Source organism: Neomonachus schauinslandi, chromosome 2 (assembly GCF_002201575.2).
Source record: "Neomonachus schauinslandi chromosome 2, ASM220157v2, whole genome shotgun sequence".
Taxonomy (NCBI): Eukaryota; Metazoa; Chordata; class Mammalia; order Carnivora; family Phocidae; genus Neomonachus; species Neomonachus schauinslandi.
The window spans coordinates 73571731-73592541 of record NC_058404.1 but is presented as its reverse complement, the minus strand read 5'-3'; the positions used below and the strand labels follow the sequence as shown (position 1 = coordinate 73592541).

General features: G+C 42.4%; 2 protein-coding genes across 2 annotated transcripts in view; one reads left to right on the top strand and one right to left on the bottom strand.

Moving 5' to 3' along the window:
* Positions 1-455: 455 nt before the first annotated feature.
* Positions 456-3057, top strand: TLR2 (toll like receptor 2). Its single transcript, XM_021698803.1, has one exon. The coding sequence runs from the start codon at positions 466-468 to the stop codon at positions 2821-2823; it is 2358 nt and encodes a 785-aa protein (XP_021554478.1). The 5' UTR covers positions 456-465; the 3' UTR covers positions 2824-3057.
* Positions 3058-8130: 5073 nt separating this feature from the next.
* RNF175 (ring finger protein 175) overlaps positions 8131-20811 on the bottom strand; it is a 47141-nt gene continuing 34460 nt past the window's right edge. The window contains exons 6-9 of the mRNA XM_021698736.1: positions 17575-17695; positions 13662-13792; positions 10530-10631; positions 8131-8303 (exon numbers count right to left, since the gene is read on the bottom strand). Coding sequence (XP_021554411.1) covers positions 8183-8303; positions 10530-10631; positions 13662-13792; positions 17575-17695 — 475 coding nt within the window. The 3' untranslated portion in view covers positions 8131-8182. The remainder of the gene's footprint in view (positions 8304-10529; positions 10632-13661; positions 13793-17574; positions 17696-20811) is intronic.

Genomic DNA, 20811 nt, shown 5'->3' with positions numbered 1-20811 from the left:
AGTTGGACGCTTAACTGAGCCACCCAAGCCTAGCTCATTTCTTAACCTGCTTGCTAATTCATTCTTCCATTCTTTCATTTAATCATTCGGTTCGGCTCATGCTTAGTGAGTCCTGCTCTGTACTCCCAGATGGTATTGGGCTTTTAAGTCATGGCACAGGGAAAGAATCTCTGTGTTGGTATTGCTCGATGTGTCAGGGAATTCATTTGTTATCCCCGTTCATAGATTCCATTTGCCTCTCTGTTATTTCCTGGTAGCTCAGAGTGTGTGTGTGTGTGTGTGTGTGTGTGTGTGTGTGTGTGTGTGTCCATTTGCCTCTCTGTTATTTCCTGGTAGCTCAGTGTGTGTGTGTGTGTGTGTGTGTTATGCTTTACAGAACATTTCTCAGGAACTAGAATCTTGATAAGCCGTCAAACACAATCGCTCATTTGAACCTCCTTTATTTGTAGGTTGGACCACTGGACCATGTCACGTGTTTTGTGGACAGTATGGGTATTGGGGGCTGTAACCAACCTCTCCAAGGAAGAGGCCCCTGATCAGGCTTCTTCTCTGTCCTGTGACCCCACTGGTATCTGCGATGGCCGCTCCAGATCTTTAAGCTCCATCCCGGCAGGGCTCACGGCAGCTGTGAGAAGCCTCGACCTCTCCAACAACGAGATCGCCTCCATCAGCGACAATGACCTGCGGGGCTGTGTGAACCTCAAGGCTCTGAAGCTGGCGTCTAATGGAATTACCACGATAGAGGAAGAATCTTTTGTTTCCCTGCAGAGTCTCGAACACTTGGACTTATCCTATAATCTCTTATCTAACTTATCATCTTTCTGGTTCAGGCCCCTTTCTTCCCTGAAGTTCTTAAACTTACTGGGAAATCTTTACAAATCACTCGGGGAAACGCCTCTTTTTTCTCAGCTCACAAATCTGCGAATTCTGAAAGTAGGAAATATTTACCACTTCACTGAGCTTCAGGAAAAGGATTTTGCTGGACTCACTTTTCTTGAGGAACTTGAGATTGATGCTTCAAATCTCCAGAGGTACGAGCCAAAGAGTTTGAAGTCAATTCAGAACATCAGCCACTTGGCTCTTCGTATGAAGCAGCCTGTTTTACTGCTGGAGATTTTTGTAGATCTTTCAAGTTCCTTGAAACATTTAGAACTGAGAGACACTCATTTGAACACTTTCCGGTTTTCAGAAGCATCCATCAGTGAAACAAATACACTGATTAAAAAGTGGACATTTAGAAATGTGAAAGTCACCGATGGAAGTTTTAGCGAAATTGTGAAACTGTTGAATTATATTTCTGGAGTGTCAGAAGTCGAGTTTGAGGACTGTACCCTGGATGGGCTTGGTGATTTTGACATATCCAGTGAGGACAAAATTAAAAGTATAGGTGGGATAGAGATATTAACAGTACGGAGGTTGTATATTCCATATTTTTACTCATTTTATGATATGAGTAGTATCTATTCACTTACAGTAGAAGTTAAAAGAATCACAGTAGAAAGCAGTAAGGTTTTTCTGGTTCCTTGTTCACTTTCACAACATCTAAAATCACTAGAATATCTGGATCTCAGTGACAATTTAATGCTTGAGGAATACTTGAGAAACTCAGCCTGTGAGCATGCCTGGCCCCTCCTGCAAACCTTAATTTTAAGGCAAAATCGTTTGAAATCATTAGAAAAAACCGGAGAAACTTTGCTTACTCTGAAAAACCTGACTAACCTTGATATTAGTAAGAATAATTATGTTTCTATGCCTGAAACTTGTCAGTGGCCAGAGAAGTTGAAATACCTGAACTTATCCAACACGAGAATACACAGTGTCACCCCTTGCATCCCCTGGACACTGGAAATTTTAGATATTAGCAATAACAATCTCGATTCATTTTCCCTCATTTTGCCACAACTCAAAGAACTTTATATTTCCGAAAATAAGTTGAAGACTCTACCGGATGCCTCCTTCTTACCCATGTTACGCGTCATGAGAATCAGCAGAAATATAATAAGTACTTTCTCGAAGGAGCAGCTTGAATCTTTTCACACACTGGAGGCCCTGGACGCCGGCGGTAACCATTTCCTTTGCTCCTGTGAATTCCTGTCGTTCACTCAGGAGCAGCGAGCACTGGTCCAGATCCTGATCGACTGGCCAGAGAACTACTGGTGTGACTCTCCGTTCTCCGTGCGCGGCCGGCGGGTTCGGGACGCGCATCTCCCGGCCTCTGAATGCCACCGGGCAGCTCTGGTGTCTGCCGTGGGCTCTGTGCTCCTCCTGCTGCTTCTGCTCACGGGGGTCCTGTGCCACCGCTGCCACGGGCTGTGGTACCTGAAGATGATGTGGGCCTGGCTCCAGGCCAAAAGGAAGCCCAGGAAAGCGCCCCCCAGGGACCTCTGCTACGATGCCTTTGTGTCTTACAGTGAGCACGATGCCTACTGGGTGGAGAACGTGATGGTCCAGGAGCTGGAGCACTTCGACCCTCCCTTCAGGCTGTGTCTTCATAAGCGGGACTTCATCCCTGGCAAATGGATCATTGACAATATCATCGACTCCATCGAGAAGAGCCACAAGACCATCTTCGTGCTGTCTGAAAATTTCGTGAAGAGCGAGTGGTGCAAGTATGAGCTGGACTTCTCCCATTTTCGCCTCTTTGATGAGAACAACGATGCTGCTATTCTCATTCTTCTGGAGCCCATTGAGAAAAAGGCCATCCCCCAGCGTTTCTGTAAGCTGCGGAAGATAATGAACACCAAGACCTACCTGGAGTGGCCCACAGATGAAACTCAGCAGGAGGGGTTTTGGTTAAATTTGAGAACAGCAGTAAAGTCCTAGATTCCTTCATGAAAGGCCAGTCTGGGTCTGGTGGAGGTCTTTATGTCACTAGTGGTAGCTAAGTCCATTCTGACACAGTTCTATGCAAACTACACAAATGCACTATCCTTTGCAGACTTGCTTACTAAAACCACTAAAATTGTTCATATTTTGTTTTATAAAAACTACCAGATTGAAAATAAAAGGTTCTTGGTTTTTCTTTATCCTGTGAGATAATCATGATCTAAGTGCATTATTGACATCAGAATTATCTGTAGCAATTGGCTTAGTTCATTAGGAAATAGCACAAATGAACAGATCTCATATGAATTCTTGGTCAGTTTTCTGCAAGGACTCTTATCCCCGTAGATGGCATTCTCTACCCCACTTAGCTGTCTCCTCTCTGTGTGACTGCTCTCAAGAACAACAAGGGAAAAGGTTGGGGAACTCAGCCAAACTTGTTGCTATTCCTAGAAAAAAAGTGCCTTGAATCCTCATTAAACTTTACAGGATGCAAAATACCTAGGTGGTGTTTTTACGTGACCTGGGTCTGAGTGTTGGATAGGTTTCTCCAGTCCCAGTCACTTGAGAGAGGGTATAGAACACACTAAACAGTAAATTATATCTTTCCATGAAAATGAAACTAATGAAGTACAGCTGACCCTTAAACAACGCAGGAGTTAGGGGCAGTGACATACCCTCTCCCCGCTGTGCACTCGGAAATCTGTGTATATAACTTTTGACTTCCCAAAACCGTAACTACTAGTAGTTTACGGTCGACCAGAACCCCTGCCGATAACATAAACAGCCGATTAACACACATTTTGTGTATGTATTATATATGGTATTCTTACAGTAAAGTCAGCTAGAAAAAAGAAAATGTTATTAAGAAAATTATAAATCGGGCGCCTGGGTGGCTCAGTCGTTAAGCGTCTGCCTTCGGCTCAGGTCATGATCCCAGGGTCCTGGGATCGAGCCCCGCATCGGGCTCCCTGCTCAGCGGGAAGCCTGCTTCTCCCTCTCCTACTCCCCCTGCTTGTGTTCCCTCTCTCGCTGTGTCTCTCTCTGTCAACTAAATAAATAAAATCTTTAAAAAAAAATCATAAATCTGCGCATAAATGGACCCACGCAGTTCAAACCAGTGCTGTTCAAGGGTCAAGTGTAAATAAAATAACTCAGTTTAGAGGACTTCCAAAGAAGCTCCCACATCCCTAACTCTGATCTTCCTTCAGCCTTCCTTCAGCATTCTGTGTGAAGTTCTGATGAGTTTCTAGTTACTCCATCTTCTAATCCATTTCCCTGCAGCATCTTGCTTTTTTTTTTCCTCTGAAAGTATTATTTCTCATTCTCAAAAAGCCTCTTTTCCCCCCTCTGAACATTTACAAAAGCACATGTGAGCTAAATAGATTTTTAAACAAGTATATAGCTAGTGATTCCTCAAAATGACCCCCAAAATAGTTGATACACAATAATTTAAAGATAGATATTACGTCCACATGTTAATTTTTTTTTAAGATTTTATTTTTATTTTTGCAAGAGAATGAGCATGAGCGGGGGGGGGGGGGGGGGGGGGAGAGGGGGGGGGGGGGGGGGGGGGCGGCCCCGGGGGCAGGGAGCCGAGGGAGAAGGAGACTCTCCGCTGAGCAGGGAGCCTGATGTAGAACTCGATCCCAGGACCATGGGATCATGACCTGAGCCGAAGGCAGACACTTAACCGTCTGAGCCACCCAGGAGCCCTCCACATGTTAATTTTTATAATCTAGAATTAATTCTACATTACGTTTAATGCAATTAATTAAGCTAAGGGCTATTTACTGATTCAATGGAAATTTCTTCTTAAACTGGGAACCACTTGTGAAAGGAAGCGAACTTCCTCTGACCTGCTCTGTTCTTAGCCAGAACTGGGTTTGTGTGGTTGATTGGGCTCTGGAGTCAGAAAAACCTGGGTCAGTAGATGTGTATCTTTGGGCAAGTCACTTAACTGACCCCAAATATTTTTCTGCCCTTAGAATAGGAACACTAGTATCTACATCACGTAGGTCTGAATGTATAGTAGTTTAGGTAAACTACTGAGCGCGTGCCCCTTGGTTACCATCCCCTCTGGAGGGTCGAGGAGGGCAAGAGGACCAAGTCTTTGAGAATGGGAACCATGGGTGCTAGCGTGGGGTGACAGCAGTGACTATAGTAGATGTTAGCTATTATTTTTTTTCCAAGAAGTGGTTTGTCTTCTTATAGATTAGTTTGTAAATGTATATTTTTCTGTTACGGGTACTAGCAGTGATACAAGGGACCCTGTCTTTTGCAGAAAAATACTCCAGAGATATAAGTTCATTAAGGGCAGAGCAGTTTTAGTCCTGGGGAAACTCACAGAGTCTTTCTTCTCTCTCATACCAACTCTTGGGAAAGTGTTATGGAGGAGATAGTAGCCAGCCTAAGCAATAAAATGGACAAGTTCAGGAGAAGGAAGGGTGTTACAAAAACCAAAGACAATAATGGACTTCTTGCTTTATTTCTTTATGTCTTACATTTAAGCACGATGTTAATTATCATGAGAACCAGACAAATTTAACATAGACTTGGTCTGTAGATTTATTTCCAATAATTTAAATAGCAAGAGAAAGAGCTCCATAGTTAGTTGGTAGATTGAAAGTAATGTTATAAAAATAATCTTTATTTTTCTCATCACAGATGTTAAACATGTTCACCATAGAAATTTTGGAAAGAGATAGGAGCATATAAAGAAAGTAAGAATCCACTCTTATCCCTTCAACCTTGGGAGAACCACTGGTAACTGTGTAGTGTATATAGCTCTGCATAATTTTTTCAATGTATATGAACATATTACCTTACAAAATTGGGATTAGATTTTAAATACCTTAACTATAAAGAAAATAGCATCTTTGTTTTGTGTGTGTGAGGTTGTTTAGTGATTATCCAAAATTTCTGAACTCTGAGGGTCATTCAGAATTCCACATAGATACATACTGGTCTAACTGCCCAGAGTTCTAAAGGGTTCTAAAGGCTACCTTCCCATCCAAGTACTAACCCTCATGCAGCTGTCCATAAAAGATAAATGGGAGGGTAGCCTCAAGGCTACCCTCATGCAGCTGTCCATAAAAGATAAATGGGAGGGGCGGCCCAGGTGGCTCAGTCGGTTAAGCATCAAACTCTCGATTTTGGCTCAGGTCATGGTCTCAGGGTCGTGAGATCGAGCTCCACGTTGAGCTCCTCGCTCGGGTCGAAGTCTGCTTGAAATTCTCTCTCTTCCTCTCCCTCTGCCCCTCGCCCCTTGCTCGCTCTCTCTCTTAAAAAAAAAAAAAGATAAATGGGAAAATACATCAGAGGTCAATTTAAGGGCTCCTTCTTTTATAGAAGAAAAAACTTTTAGTTAATGCTTTATCCAACAGTGAAGACTTTTGTCAGTAGACTATAAGCTCAGGAATCTTGTTTTATCTCCTTAATCCTTGCACATGCCTGGTATATAATATGTATCGAACTATTGAAGTATTTGTTGAGTAGAGAAATAAACCAGAGTTAAATCTAATAATCTGGATGGTGAACCAGTCATAATACTGAAGTACTGAGCAGTTTCAAGAAGGAATATTACCAACAGGTAAAAATCTTAGCATGAGTTATCTTCATTACAACCATGGTAAGACTTTGAAGAGCATTAAGTTAAGTACGTTGCCTAGGTTTTTGACAATAGGCGTGTTTCCTTTCTACTTCATGTAAGTGTAATGTCTCCAGGTATGCAGAATAGATGTCTGATATTAGGTATACAGTGGTGGCTGTTTTAACTACTCACCACCAGTTTAAAACAAATACATTTTGGGAGGCCAATGTATTGCTCTTGAGTTAATTCTTTCTGACCGTTCTTTCCTATTCCATTACTTTTATCCCTTCCTGCTGGATTAATTCATTCTTTCAACAAATAATTATTGAGTGCCTACTAGATGCCAGGCTACTCCATGTGCTGGAGGTACAGCAGGGAACTAGATCCCTAAAATTCTCTGCCTTCATGGAGGGGAAACACACAATAAAAAAATAAATGTATCATAATGAGTTCAGGTATTGATAAGCGCTATGAAGAGAATAAAACCAGAGCACAATGGAAGAGAGTGGTTCTCCTCCCCTTTAGTGCAGCCCTATATGGGGCAGGTGCACTTGGCAGGCCCAGGGAACGCAGCGCACCTCCAGCCCGGCCTGTTAAATGGGCTGTGGCACCTAATGCTAGACTTTTCCAGAATAACACCGTCTATGCCGAAGGGCTTTCTGGTCAAAGCCGCCATGTGGTGACAAGCACATAGAGCAGAGAAGACCATATCCTGAAGCTGTAGATTACATAACAACTCTGCCTACTTCGTTGAAGATGTTGAACTCACCAGAAGATATTAGCTATCACTAAAGGTTGTATGCAAAGTACATTATCAGCCAAATTAGAGGTTGGGTGTCCCTGGTGGGTTGTAACAAATGTGTTGCATGGATTAGAAAATGATCACAATGGGAAAGATGCAAAGTATGCTGTATTTGTTTATGTTGTTGTTCATAATTAAAATCAAACACAGAGACCAGATTTGAAAACTCCCTGAGTGGACAAAACCAGTTTAGTCTTTTTTTTTTTTTTTTAAAGATTTTACTTATTCATTTGAGAGAGATAGAGCATAAGCCAGTGGGGAGAGGCAGAGGAGAAGCAGACTCCCGGAGTGGGGAGTCCAACACGGGGCTCGATCCCAGAACCCCAGGACTATGACCCAAAGGCAGATGCTTAACCAACTGAGCCACCTAGGTGCCCCCAAACCAGTTTAGTCTTACAAGCAAAGCTTGATTTAGCTTATTTTGCAAGACAAGTAAGGCTAACTTGATCCGGGTACTTCTTGCTTAGGCCTCTGAAAATCATAAGCAAGACTTAAATTGTTTTCCCAAAATTGATATGAGGTGATCACTAACCAATTCCCTTTCATTTAAGAGAATTCCAGTATTATAACCAATCACTGTGAAGAATACACAGTCCCTGCGTCTGCACTATATAAGCTGTTGCCTTAACATACACCTCTGAGCTTCATTCTGTGTTTTTGTCTGAGTGCTCTTGGTTTGCAAACGATCTTTCTGATGTGTGCACAATAAACTTTTACTGATTACTACTTTACTGATTCATTGGTTTTACTTCTGTTTTTTCCTGAACTTTTGACATTCAGCTTCTCTTTTAAATTCTTTCCACATAGACAGATTGCCTTTTGTAGGGCCCTGAGTTTTATTCAGTTTTCTAAACTCTGGGGCTCACCTCTGAAGTTAAAAAAAGATTATCAATAATAAATGTAGGACCAAGGATTTAAAAATATTTCAACATGCAACACGTTGCTTCCAGAGTAGGTCTGCTGTACTATTCCAGCCCTAGTGAGTAATTAATGCCTTGAACTATTCCAATCACCACGGGTTGCCAGGCCACCAAATAACGAAGCCAATCAAGGATTTGTCCATACAGAAAGTGTGTGCGCTCCCAGCTAAATCTCAGTTAAGGAGGTTGCTCTCTATGCAGTCAAGTAGCAGAAATATTCAATCTCATTTGCAAATATAATAAGCAATGCAATGAGTGGTTATTTCCTTTCTTATTAATTCTGTGTGCTCATTTAAAATCCCCTTCTGTGATTTTTATAGCATTTGGTTATCATTGTTATTTACACTACACCGAATTTCCAAAAGTAAATCAAAACAGTTTACAATAAAATCCCAGACTATGAAGCAAGAACTAAAGGTGAGGGTCACTACTAAGAGTGGGAAAGGGGAAATGGCCACACTGGAAAACCAAGGATCATGGAAGCTTTTGTAAGTGAGCCAAGGCAGCCTTGGGCTTTCCTGTGATTGGCTCATCAGAGGGAGCGCATTGTGTATTTCAGAGAAAAACATCACAGATAAGATATACTTTTTCCTGATTTCGCTGATAAGTTGTGCTAAGGGGGCATAATTAATACATAATATCTCTGATAGCAATGTTATATACATAAAGGCAAATATTCCCCAAGTAGCTTTTTTTTTTTTACTGAGTCTCAATAAAAAGAGCACATGTAATACTCAAAAGTTTATTCTCACAAGACTATATAGAGTAACCCATTGTCCTTTGTTATTTACATGATCGTTTAAGGTGATGTTCAGGATTATATTATCATCAGTTTTATAACAAAGATGCATATATTTTCGTTTCATAAGGTATTAACCAAAAGTGGTTCTGGACTCGGTCTCCTCATATCAGAAGGGAACTTCAGGGAGAGTGCGTGAAAAGGAGGGAGGGAGAAGCATCACACATCCATCAGCAGCCGTTAGCGGTGGTTGTGCTCCAGTTGCACTGACTCCCTGAGAAAGCTCAGGCCTGTACCTGGAGCTGGGGGCCGCAGAGGTGTTCTCTGTTGCCGCCCCCTAAGACACAGAGACCCATGGTGCTGCTTCCTCGCTGCCCTAAGGGCAAATCTTTCCTTGATCTGCAGTTCTCAGGGATGGGGGTTACTGCTGCCAACAGCCATGGTTACACCTGTATATTTAGGGTTGGTGAAGAGTAGGGGGAGCAGGGAACAAGGGAGGTGTCTCCTTTAGCACTGTACAATGTAGCTGACCGGGACACAGAATGTATAGAAAGGCTGGCTGTCTCTTAGGAGAAGAGAGAGTACTTGGGAGGTTGACGCCAACCTCTCAATGTTTTCTGCATAAGGTCGGGATATGTTTTAATCCCATTTACTACCCGCCCCCCAAGAGATATATTATGGTCTTGGGCCAGTGGAGTTGAGGAATAAGTCTTTGTTAATCAGCTCTGGATGGGACCATTGAGGCTTCCTGTGGCCTCAGTTGGAGAACATTGGTGTCTATAAAAATCCTGATTGTTGCCATAAGCTGTCTGTAGGTCCTCATTTTCTTTCACTATTATTATCCCTAGGGTTTAGCCCAAGACGAGATGAGGCATGCCAAGGAATTTAAAAGGCCAAAATACAGGGGGTAAAGAAATCCTCTCTCTGGAAATAATAAAATTTAGTACACCTTAAAATTTTTTTTCTCTACCCTAGTTCACATTTGGGGCTTTTAAAATTTCAATTCCAGGGGCACCTGGGTGGCTCAGTCGATTAAGCATCTGTCTTTGGCTCAGGTCATGACCCGGGGGTCCTGGGATCGAGCCCCACCTTGAGCTCCCTGCTCAGCAGGGAGTTTGCTTCTCCCTCTCCCTCTGCTGCTCCCCCTTCAAACCTCCGCTATGCTCGCTCTCTCGCAAATAAATAAATAAATAAATAAATAAATAAAATCTTTTTAAAAATTTCATTTCTATTCTAGTCTATATGTTTGTCTACCCATCCACTCATCCCATCCACTGTCATCCACCTATTTGCCTGCGTACCTATCCATCCATCCATCATCTATTTATAGGTCTATCATCCATCTCTCTAATCCTGCCATATATTTACCTATCTCTTGCAACATCCCATTACATTTCCACTAAAGTGCTTATAGTGGAATATATGGAATATGAAGAGTAGAATGTATCTTTTTTGGCATTTAAGTTCCTAGCCAGAGTAGTAACATGGGCCCAGGGGAGAAAAGAGACCAGGAAGTCGTTTTGAAATAAATGGCTAGGGAAAACAAATATTTCTGCTAAAACTGTAATGAAGAAAATGAAAATACAGATTGAAGAATGCATTACCAGGAACATTTAAGGTAATACTTCAAACTTTTTTTTAAAAAAAGGATACGGGTTACTGATCATCCTCTTCAAATCAACCTTCTCTTTGCAGTAAGGGCAAGTCTGCTTTTTACCAACTATACACCAACCTCGGATGCAGAATTCATGAAAGCTTAGGCATCTTGTTAGGGAATTTTCTAGATATTAAAGGGCAAGGTCTGCTTCATGATGGCATAATGGAAATGACCCCATCTGCGGGGAGGAAGTCGAGGGTGAGAGCGGCTGTCAGTCGTGACTTGACTGTGTACATCACTATCTAAGGAAGATTCTGCAGGACGATGGAACCCCCAAGGACTGGGAGCTTGCAGTCAGAGCTGCCATAGCTTTAGGACCCTGAGGAGTCTATACAGCTCCTTGGCTTTACTTGTTCTTCTTGCTTCACTTGATCCTCCCAAGATTTAAAGTAAAGAATATGAAAGTGCTTTTTTACAGTAATATTTTAGGTAAATGTATCATGGCATTTCTCTGCCTCGCTGACTGTGCTCTTCTTAGGCATTCACCATAGCACATCCCTGTTCTAGTTTCTGTGCATTATTCCTTACCTACTATGTAATCAGACTTGTCCGAGGCACTTAGACAAGCTTCAGTTATTTGTAGTCATAAACTGCAAACTTAACGCATATTTCTGTTAGCTTCATAAGTCCTACCTCAAGTTTTTTTTTTATTACTGATAAGGAGTCACTTACTTTTATTAGACTATAAACCTAATAAAATTCTGAAACTCTAGGCATTGACAGGTTCATTTGTATATCTCGCCTTGTCTGCAGAGTTTGACCCTTTGCCCCTAAAGTTGAGAGCGCATCCCATGTTTTCCCACAGCAGCAGGGGAATGCTCCTATTAGAGCTCATATCACATTGTATCATGACATTCCATGCGCATACACGTCTCTTCTGGACCACCGGCTACCTGTGGGACCACGTCTCATTCTTTTCTGTCCTCAGCACCTTAAGCAGTGCCTAAAGGCCTATTTATTAAATAAATATTTGAATGAATCACTCAAAACCAACTACTTTTGCAAATATATTTTCTCGGGTTCCACAACATTGTAGATTTGAGCAAAGTGATTAACAGTAATGAGATCCATCCTATTGATCTATCCTACTGGTTTATTTATTTCTACAGTTGTTGATCCCAGGGTGGCTCTCTGGATCCAGATCACACGATTTTTCTGACTAGCCTGCTGTCACCCATGTGAACAGCAATGATGTGGAAATTTCCTCCCTAACAAATGGAGGACTGTGAAGTGTAGACAAGTCAAGGCCATGTATATAGGTCCTCAATATAGATCTTTCTGCAACTAAGAGTTTCCACTGTTTTATGTTCTTGGAATTGGGTCATTTTTGCAATAGGCTTGAATTAACATAAAGCGGTGTATTATAGCAAAGATTTTAAACCCAAAGCCCTTACAGCCCTTTATTCAAAAGGGCTGGAGTACAGCCCCATCTTCTAGATAGGTATAGAGGTCAGGGGTCATGGAGACAGCATTGAAATGTCCACCTCCTCTTTAATATTCTCTGTCTCATCTTCAAAATCTCGATGCTGAAAAGTCTCCAAGGTGGCAGAATTGCTGCAGAGCAATATTTAGATTCCTTCCCCTGCTCCACCTTGTTAATAGGAGTCATGTTTTCCCACTCCTTGCTCATATGACTCATGCTAAAGTGGGCCATAAATAATGCTCCCTGCAAAGCAAATTTAAGGGTGACTACATTTTAGATTACATATGCACACATGTACAACAATCCCTAAGCGCTTTTAAAGGTGGAGAGAGAAATTATTTCCACTTGCAAATGGCAGAAAGGGCTCTGGTTCAACATTTGAAAAGTAAATCACGTTTAAAACTAGGGCCAGATTTGGAAAATTTCTTCCAAAGAAGGATAGTTTTTTGGGAAAGGTATCACACTGAGAAGCCACCATAGAATTCCATGTGGGATACTTTTGTGTTTCTTATCTTAAAATAGTAAGGCTTAAATGTTGGAGTGAGGGGTCCTATTACATTTCAGATGCATTTAGTCCATTTTTTACCTCTCAGGATTGAATAAATGCAATCTGTCCAAATTAAACCAAATCATAGGCACTGCATGTCTAGAGTATTACTGAGTTAGGTGGGCTTCAGAGGCGAAAGACAGGTGGCTTAACCACCTCATAATGCCAGAACTTTGAACTGAGTGTAGAGCAACATTATCAAATTGATATTGACTATAAAATAAAGATAAATGACACCTTCTTTCCCCTGTATTTACAAAAGAGTTAAAATACTGATTGTCCGCCAACCCAAACATGACTTTGGTCTCCAGAGTTATATGCTGGGGCAGCATGGGCTGCTTGGCTTGGGGCTCATGATCCCAGTATCTTTCCACATATTGAGGTCTTCCTCCACAGTTACTGGAATTCCCAAAGAATGCTAGTTTCCAGGCCCAGGCTTGTCTGGTTCCTAACACCTAAAGATCCATCAGCCATCTAGGGCAGAACTCACAGGCAGAGGAGTCAAATGGTCCAAGAACTGGGTGCTCAAGGTTTGGTCCCTCCTTCTGTAATCAAAGGTATCCTGCTGCCTATGGCCTTGTCCTCTTTCCAAGACCAAAGCTGATACTTGGCTGTCCCCACTACCAGTGTGGACACAAGCACATTCCCGGGATTATTTCCAGGCACAGTCTGCTGTGTTCAGTCCTGTGAGATTCAGACCCAGGCTCCACCTGGAGAGTCCTGAGTTCCTCCCTGCACCCGAAACTCCACTTTTTCTCACCCCCAAACCCTTCTCTCCCTGGTCCTTCTTGGCTATCTGTTCACTTACAGCTTTGCTAACTTTCCCAGCCAGAGTCTCGGGCACACGCTGCAGCTTTTCTAGTCCGTATGGCAGTAAGATTCAGTTTTAAAAAGGCAATTACTAGCAGAAGAGTAGCAGTTCATTTTTCAGCAGGGATTATCAGAAAGTCTCAACAAGAGAGATGGTGGAGGATCAAGGCCTGGGGTTTAGGGGATGGGAGCTAGCTCAGCAAGGCAGAGGAGATGCTGAGAGGTGGAGGAGGAGAAGGAGGAGGGGGAAAGGGTGAGTTACCAACTCCCGTGACCAACAAAGAGTATATGAAATTGCCTCGCATCACGGCTTGATGAAGCCCGTATGGCTTCCTGTGAAAAGGATACACATGATTGCATGAGAGCTGGTAGGTCTTCTCAGTGAGCCCTTCTTCATCGAGCTCCACAATGATCTGCCCACAGACGGCACAGACGTTGTCTGACAAGCTCCTTGTGGGCATCCCACTGATGCTATAGAACTGTTGGGGAAACACACAGAGCACTGTTGGAAAAGAAGGCACATACCATTCCTTCTCTGAACACAGGGAAGCCACTGAGTCTGTACTGCTTCTTCCTTGGTTTAGAACTTGAAACACTCTTCCCCATAGGAATGCTTCAGTAGGGTCAGGGTCTCCAGGCAAGAACCCACTGAACCCCACATGGACCCAAAGCACATGGCTAACTATGACCTCCAATTCAACCTCCCCAATGAGGAATCCTTCAAGGGGAAAAGTCTTTTATCCGGGGCTGTAGTTCAGAGCTTTTTAAGGACGCTTTTTAAGCTTACCTATAGCCTGACCCTTTCTCTCATTCTAGAGATTAGTGCACAGGTCTGGAGTAAGCTGAGGCATCGCTATATTTTTTAATTCCCATGTGATGAGAAGGAGCACACAGACTAACCCCATTGGGTGCAATGCTTTTAGAATTCTAACTTGGGATACCTGCATCTTTCTAGTACTGAGGATGAAGAATGATTCCAATATTGGCAGCACATTAGAATCCCTAAGAAGCTTGTTTTTTAAGATTATTTATTTGAGAGAAGGAGAGCACAAACAGGAAGAGTAGAGGGAGAGGGAGAAGCAGACTCCCTGCCGAGCAGGGAGCCCGACGTGCGGTTGGATCCCAGGACCCGGAGACCATGACCTGAGCCGAAGGCAGACGCTTAACCCACTGAGCCACCCAGGCGGCCCTAGAATCCCTAAGAAGCTTTTTTTAAAAAAATAAATACTCATTGAATAATTGTTTTAGACTTAAAGAAAAGATATGAAGATAGTACAAGCCCCCATATACCATATACCCCATGTCCCCTATTATTAACATCTTACATTAGTATGGTAACTTCGTCACAATCAGTGAACCAGCAATGACACTTACTATGAAATAAAGTACATACTTTATACATACTTTATTCAGATTACTTAGGTTTTTTTTTTTTTTTTTTTTTTTAAGTCTAATGTCCTTATTCTGTTCCAGAATCTCATCTAGGATACCACTTAGGCTCCTCTTGGCTATGGTGGCTTCTCAGACTTTGCTTTTTTTCAATGACTTTGACAGTTTGGGAGGAGTATCCTGTGGAATGTCCCTCAATTGGAATTTAGCTGGTGTCTTTCTCTTGATGACACTGAGGTTATGGGTTTTAGGGAGGAAGATAACAGAGGTGACATTCTTATCACACCATAGCGAAGGTACGTGCTATCAATATGACTTATCACTGTTGCTATTAACCTTGATCACCAGGCTTGTGGCAGTGTCTGTCAGGTTTCTGCACTATAAAGCTACTTTTTCTTTCTTTCTTTTTTTTTTTTTAAGATTTATTTCTTTATTTGAGAGAGAGAGAGAGTGCGCACACACAGACGGAGAGGGGGGAGGGAGAAGCAGAATCCCTGCTGAGCAGGGAGCCCAACACGGGGCTCAATCCTAGGACCCTGGGATCATGACCTGAGCCGAAGGCACACGCTCAACAGACTGAGCCACCCAGGTGCCCCAAAGCTACTCGTTCTTTTATTCCTTCCTATTCTATACTCTTTGGAAGGAAATCACCATGAGCAGCCCATTCATAAGGAGAGGGGCATTATGCTCTCACTGTCAGTGAGGTTTCTCCAGAGAAAAGGACCTGATAGCGTGTGTGTGTGTGTGTGTGTGTGTGTACCTAGACTAGTGTTCGGGTGTTTGGTCAAACAATTGAACACCTTAGCCTACCCAGTTGACACAAAAACCTTAACCATACAGCCATCTTAAGGTTGGAGTACCTACATAAGTTAGGTGGAATTCTTCTGCATAGGAGATTTGTCTGTTCTCCTCCATTCATTCATTCATTCGTTCATATCAATATGGACTCATGATAATTTATTTTAGACGTGGGGTTATAAGCCAATGCTGCTGCAGCTTCTACTGCTATTACTACTACTGTTTTGTTGCACACATCGTTCCAGCTTTGGCCATTGGCAGCTTTTTCAGTTGGCTTCTGTATCTTTTTGAATAACCCTCATCATTGTGGTATTTTTTTTGTCTGGTTGGTTTTCCGAGCACTTCCGTTAAGGAATTGTCCTCTGGCAATACAAGATACTCCAGGCGCATTTGTATGTTCCTTGCCAAGACCTAGAATCAACCATTTCTCCAAGGAGCCCTGGTTCCTTTTATTGTAGAATGGTATTAGAAAAGATCTGGGCACAAGGTGTGCTCCTTGCTACAGGGGTTACGTATTTTTTAAGGAGTATGGCTTCTGGCTTTTGCTGGAGGAAGTAGGAGTGGAAATGTTCCCTCCTGTGCTCACCATAAGCATTATAAAAAAGGCAGTTGTCCCATAGAGGACTCATGGCAGAGGAATTCCAAAAAGCAGCTTGTTCCGGCATCTCACCACAGAAGTGGATTCCAGGCTACAGGAAAGGAGCAAGATAGAGCCTACATAAATGGAGAAGGGCAGATGGGATGGGGATGAAGTTAGGGTCATGTCTACTTAGTCTTGCCCCATAAATGGAGAGAGGGAAGAACAGTCCTGAATTATACTCTTCCCTTGCCACTCGCACTAGCTTTTCCATTTCGTATCTGCTGTGTACCAAGAGACCAGTAGAGGGCAGAGACATGGAATTCTTGACACCACTGGGTCATCCCTGGAGCCCCTGTGAGTTTTAGAGATGCGCATGTGTCAGGCGTAGATGAATGCTTCTAATATCTGAATCTGGAATCCATCTAACCAGAAAGTAAGTCTATTTGGAGTTTACGCTTAAGAGAGGTTTTTAAAAAGCTATTAGGGGCATTTTAAAAATTTTATACAGTCAGAATACATTTGGCACAGTTTTTGTATCTTCTACTTCTAATGCTGTATAATGATAACTGATCTTTATGAGGAGTAACCCTGAGGCACTGATGGAGTCCAGAGTACTTTATGTGCATCAAATATGACTTTCTGTGTTAGGCAGATAGAAAGGTTTTTATTATTATTAAATTTTTCCTAATCCTTTCCTTTGTTTTTTTTTAGAGAGATGGGAGGCGGGACAGAGGGAGAGGGAGAGAGAGAATCTGAAGCAGGCTCCATGGCCAGCACGGAGTCCAACGTGGGACCCGATCTCACAATCCTGAGATCATGACCTGAGCTGAAATCAAGAGTTGGACACTTAACCGACTGAGCCACCCAGGCACCCCTACTAATCCTTTCAATGTTGGCAATTGGAGTATGCTACATATGGTTGCTTCCAAATAATTATTTTATTTAAAAAGAGGCCTTTGGGGGTGCCTGGCTGGCCTAGTCGGTAGAGCATGTGACTCTTGACCTCAGGGTTGTGAGTTTGAGCCCCATGGTGGTGTAAAGATGACTTAAACATAAATAAATAAATAAAAAGATGAGATGCCTTATTTCCCAACCACTTTATATAAATAAGGAGTATATTTTTAAAGCAATTAGCAAAGATAATTTTTTAAAATTTTTTTTTAAGATTTTATTTATTTGCGAGAGAGAATGAGAGACAGCATGAGAGGGAGGAGGGTCAGAGGGAGAAGCAGACTCCCTGCTGAGCAGGGAGCCTGATGTGGGACTCGATCCCGGGACTCCAGGATCATGACCTGAGCCGAAGGCAGTCGCTTAACCAACTGAGCCACCCAGGCGCCCAACAAAGATAATTTTTGATGCAAGGAGAATCAGGGAGAAGCTGGCCTGGGAGAACCAAAAAAGATCGATGTATTTCTGAAAACGGATGCAAACGTGTAAGATGAGACCATTTCTCTGTGTGCTGTAGTGGTTTCAGAGAATGAAAGCAACACTCACCCCTATCGTAGAGGCCATGTAATCCGAACAGATCTCTGCAAAGTCTCTCCCCATTACGCCATAGTAGAGGCCATAGAACAAGGATACGATGCCAAAATCCATGGAATCTCTAGCCTTGATTCTATTGAAAACAACAGTGTAAGGTAAAATAAGAACATGGCATTTGGGGGGCTCGGGAAGGGCTGCAGCTTAGAGGACATTTCCTGCCAGGGTATCTAACAGAAATTTGATTACTTGATTTAAAAAAAATTTTTTTTAAAGAATTTTAAATTCTCTAAATTCCCCTCAGATTTTACTACTCAGTGACAAGTGGACAAAGTAATTCTTGAGAGGGTCTTCTAACTAGCAGTTCTCAAGCTGGGCTGTGCAAAGAAAGGCCTGGGCAGCTTATAAAACTGTGCCCCCTGAACCCCAGACCAATGACATCAGACTCTCTGGGGGTGAAGCCTGGGCAGCAATATTTTTGGAACCTCTCCAGAGCCAGGTGATTCCAGTGGGCAGCTAACCTTAAGAACCTCCTTAATAGAGCAGTGGTTCTCAGCCTTCAATATAGATTAGAATCACCTGGGGGAGATTTACGACTGCTGATCAGGAGCTGAACTGTAAGTGGCCTGGGGTGGGGTCTGCAGAGCATTGCTTTTTAGAAGTTCCTCAGGTTGGGAATCCCTGCTATCAAATTTAGATTTTACAGAAGGCTTTCAAAAGTTTACTTCCCTAACAAATGCTGGAGGTAGATAGGATTATCCCCACTTTGCATTTGAAAAGGTGGAGATTTAGAAGAAATTATATGCTTAACATGACAATTGGTACTAGGCTCAAGCTCCAATTTTGAGGCCCTTGGCTACTGTGCCGTAGTTGCTGTGTATTAATCAGAAAAAAAATTTTGCAAGTTGGATCATATGTCAAATATAATAGGATTCTCTATGATAACCCCCACCCCAATTTTTAAAAAGATTTTATTTATTTATTCGAGAAAGAGAGCACAAGCAGGGGAGGGGCAGAGGGAGAGGGAGAAGCAGGCTCCCTGCTGAGCAGGGAGCCTGGGATCATGACCTGTGCTAAGGCAGACGCTTAACCCACTGAGCCACCCAGGCGCCCCATCCCCACCCCATTTTTAAGGGAAATATTTCTTTAAGAATGAACAATCAGGGGCGCCTGGGTGGCTCAGTCGTTAAACGTCTGCCTCCAGCTCAGGTCATGATCCCAGGGTCCTGGGATCGAGCCCCGCATCGGGCTCCCTGCTCAGCGGGGAATCTGCTTCTCCCTCTCCCACTCCCCCTGCTTGTGCTCTCTCCCTCTCTGTGTCAAAAAAAAAAAAAGCAAAAACAAAAAAACAATCAGCCCCTAATGTAATTAGCTCCTAATTTAATGAATCTTAATCATTGTACATATGGTTTGTTATATCCGTCAACAGTTTCAAATATTAGCTCTGCACCTGGGTAGGATCTGATTGAGTCAGGCAGCAAGTGAGAAGTGGAGGGGAGCTGGGTAGTCTGTCTCTGGAAACCTTTTCTGGTTGTTCTGTGCTCTGTTAGTTTGAGGAGGAAACGGTACAGGCAGAGAGCTTTGTAGACTTCGAGGTACAGATCTTTTGGTGATGTGAATTGGGAATTCCAACACAAATGATGGCTTTATTCTCTCAAGATTTGTCTGAGTATATTTGAGAATTGGGGGAATTGGGGAGGAATGAAGATTATCTTCTCTCCATGTTCAGGGGAGGATGTATTATAATCTAGCTGATAAAAAGTATAGTGACAGATTTGTGGTTCCACAGAAAAGAATCTTAAAACAGTGATAGTCAATAACACTAAGGAGTGAAAATATAGTTCCTTCCCAGCCTGAAGGGTTAAGTTCTTGGTATGCCTCATTGTAGGAGAAGTCATGGCTAAGGATCTTACAATCTTATGGAAAATAGTCTTGGGACAATTATAGGCTCAGTGATTTCATAAAATCCTTATGAATATTTTTACAGTCACTAAAACAAAGTTATATAGATGGTATGCTGAAAAAGGAAACCAGTGTCTTTCCGTACACAAAATTATATAGAAATCATAGATCTGTACAATTACTTTCTATCCCTTTCCTGCTAGAAAATGGTGGGAGCTCCTGCTCTGAAAGTGACATGAAATGCTTATAAAATCAGTGATGTTGCCATAGGAAGAGTCCTTCCCTTCAGGGCTGACACTCCATCCAATTTCCTTCCCTATTTTATGAGTTAAGGGTCGCCAATCTCTGCCTTTCAATTTCTGTTAAGGTCCCAGAGACTTAGAGGAACTTCGATGTGAGAGATATTCTGGGGAATTTTTTATTTGAGCTGCTTCCCACAGCTGTGTGGTAGGTCGTAAATTCCCTTTCCAGACCACAGGTTGATTACATGGTCATGGCTCTGCCCATGAGAACCTTCATCCACAGCACATCTCAGCAACCATCCTTCTGGTGGGAGCTCTGTTCTGAGTTACGATTATCCTGATTTCCTTGACTGCTCCCAAGACTTTCTTGCTGTTATCTCCTTACCTCTCACTCAAGTTCTAAGCACTTAGTTTTGTCCTTCTCTGACTGTCCTCAGGAAAAGGGATTTCATGGGTACCAGAAACAAAATTCTAGAGCAGTGCTGTCCATGGCAATACAGAAATATAGATTAAAAATTTCCTAGGGGTGCCTGGGTGGCTCAGTTGGTTAAGCGTCTGCCTTTGGCTTGGGTCATGATCCCAGGGTCCTGGGATTGAGCCCCACATTGGGCTCCCTGCTTGGGGAGCCTGCTTCTCCCTCGCCCTCTGCCTACCGCTCTGCCTACTTGTGCTCTCTTTCTCTGTCAAATAAATAAAATAAAAAGTCTCCTAGTAGCCACATTAAAAAGAAACAGGAAATAATTTCACCAATACACCCCACTGTAGTTCAACATGTAGTCAATATAAAAATTATTTTTTCATACTTTGAAATCTAGTGTGTATTTTATAGTTGCAAAACACTTTATTTCATATTCCAGGTGCTCAATAGCCACACGATCTATCATATATTGCACTGGACAGCATAGTTCTAGAGGTTTTAAGAAAGAAGATACATACAAGGAAATGACACTTCAGAATTTTATGGAGGGGAAATTTGTAGTTCAGTAAGAATTACTCTACCACAAATGTAAGCCTAATTTTAATGGCGATCTTTAAAATTTGCCTATCAGATAGTACAGATTTTCTTTAAAGCTTATAAATTGTGAAAATTTTTTATTCTCTAGGGTTT

Excerpts from the sequence above, each read along its gene's own strand:
- TLR2 (XM_021698803.1), top strand. The coding sequence starts at position 466 with ATGTCACGTGTTTTGTGGACAGTATGGGTATTGGGGGCTGTAACCAAC.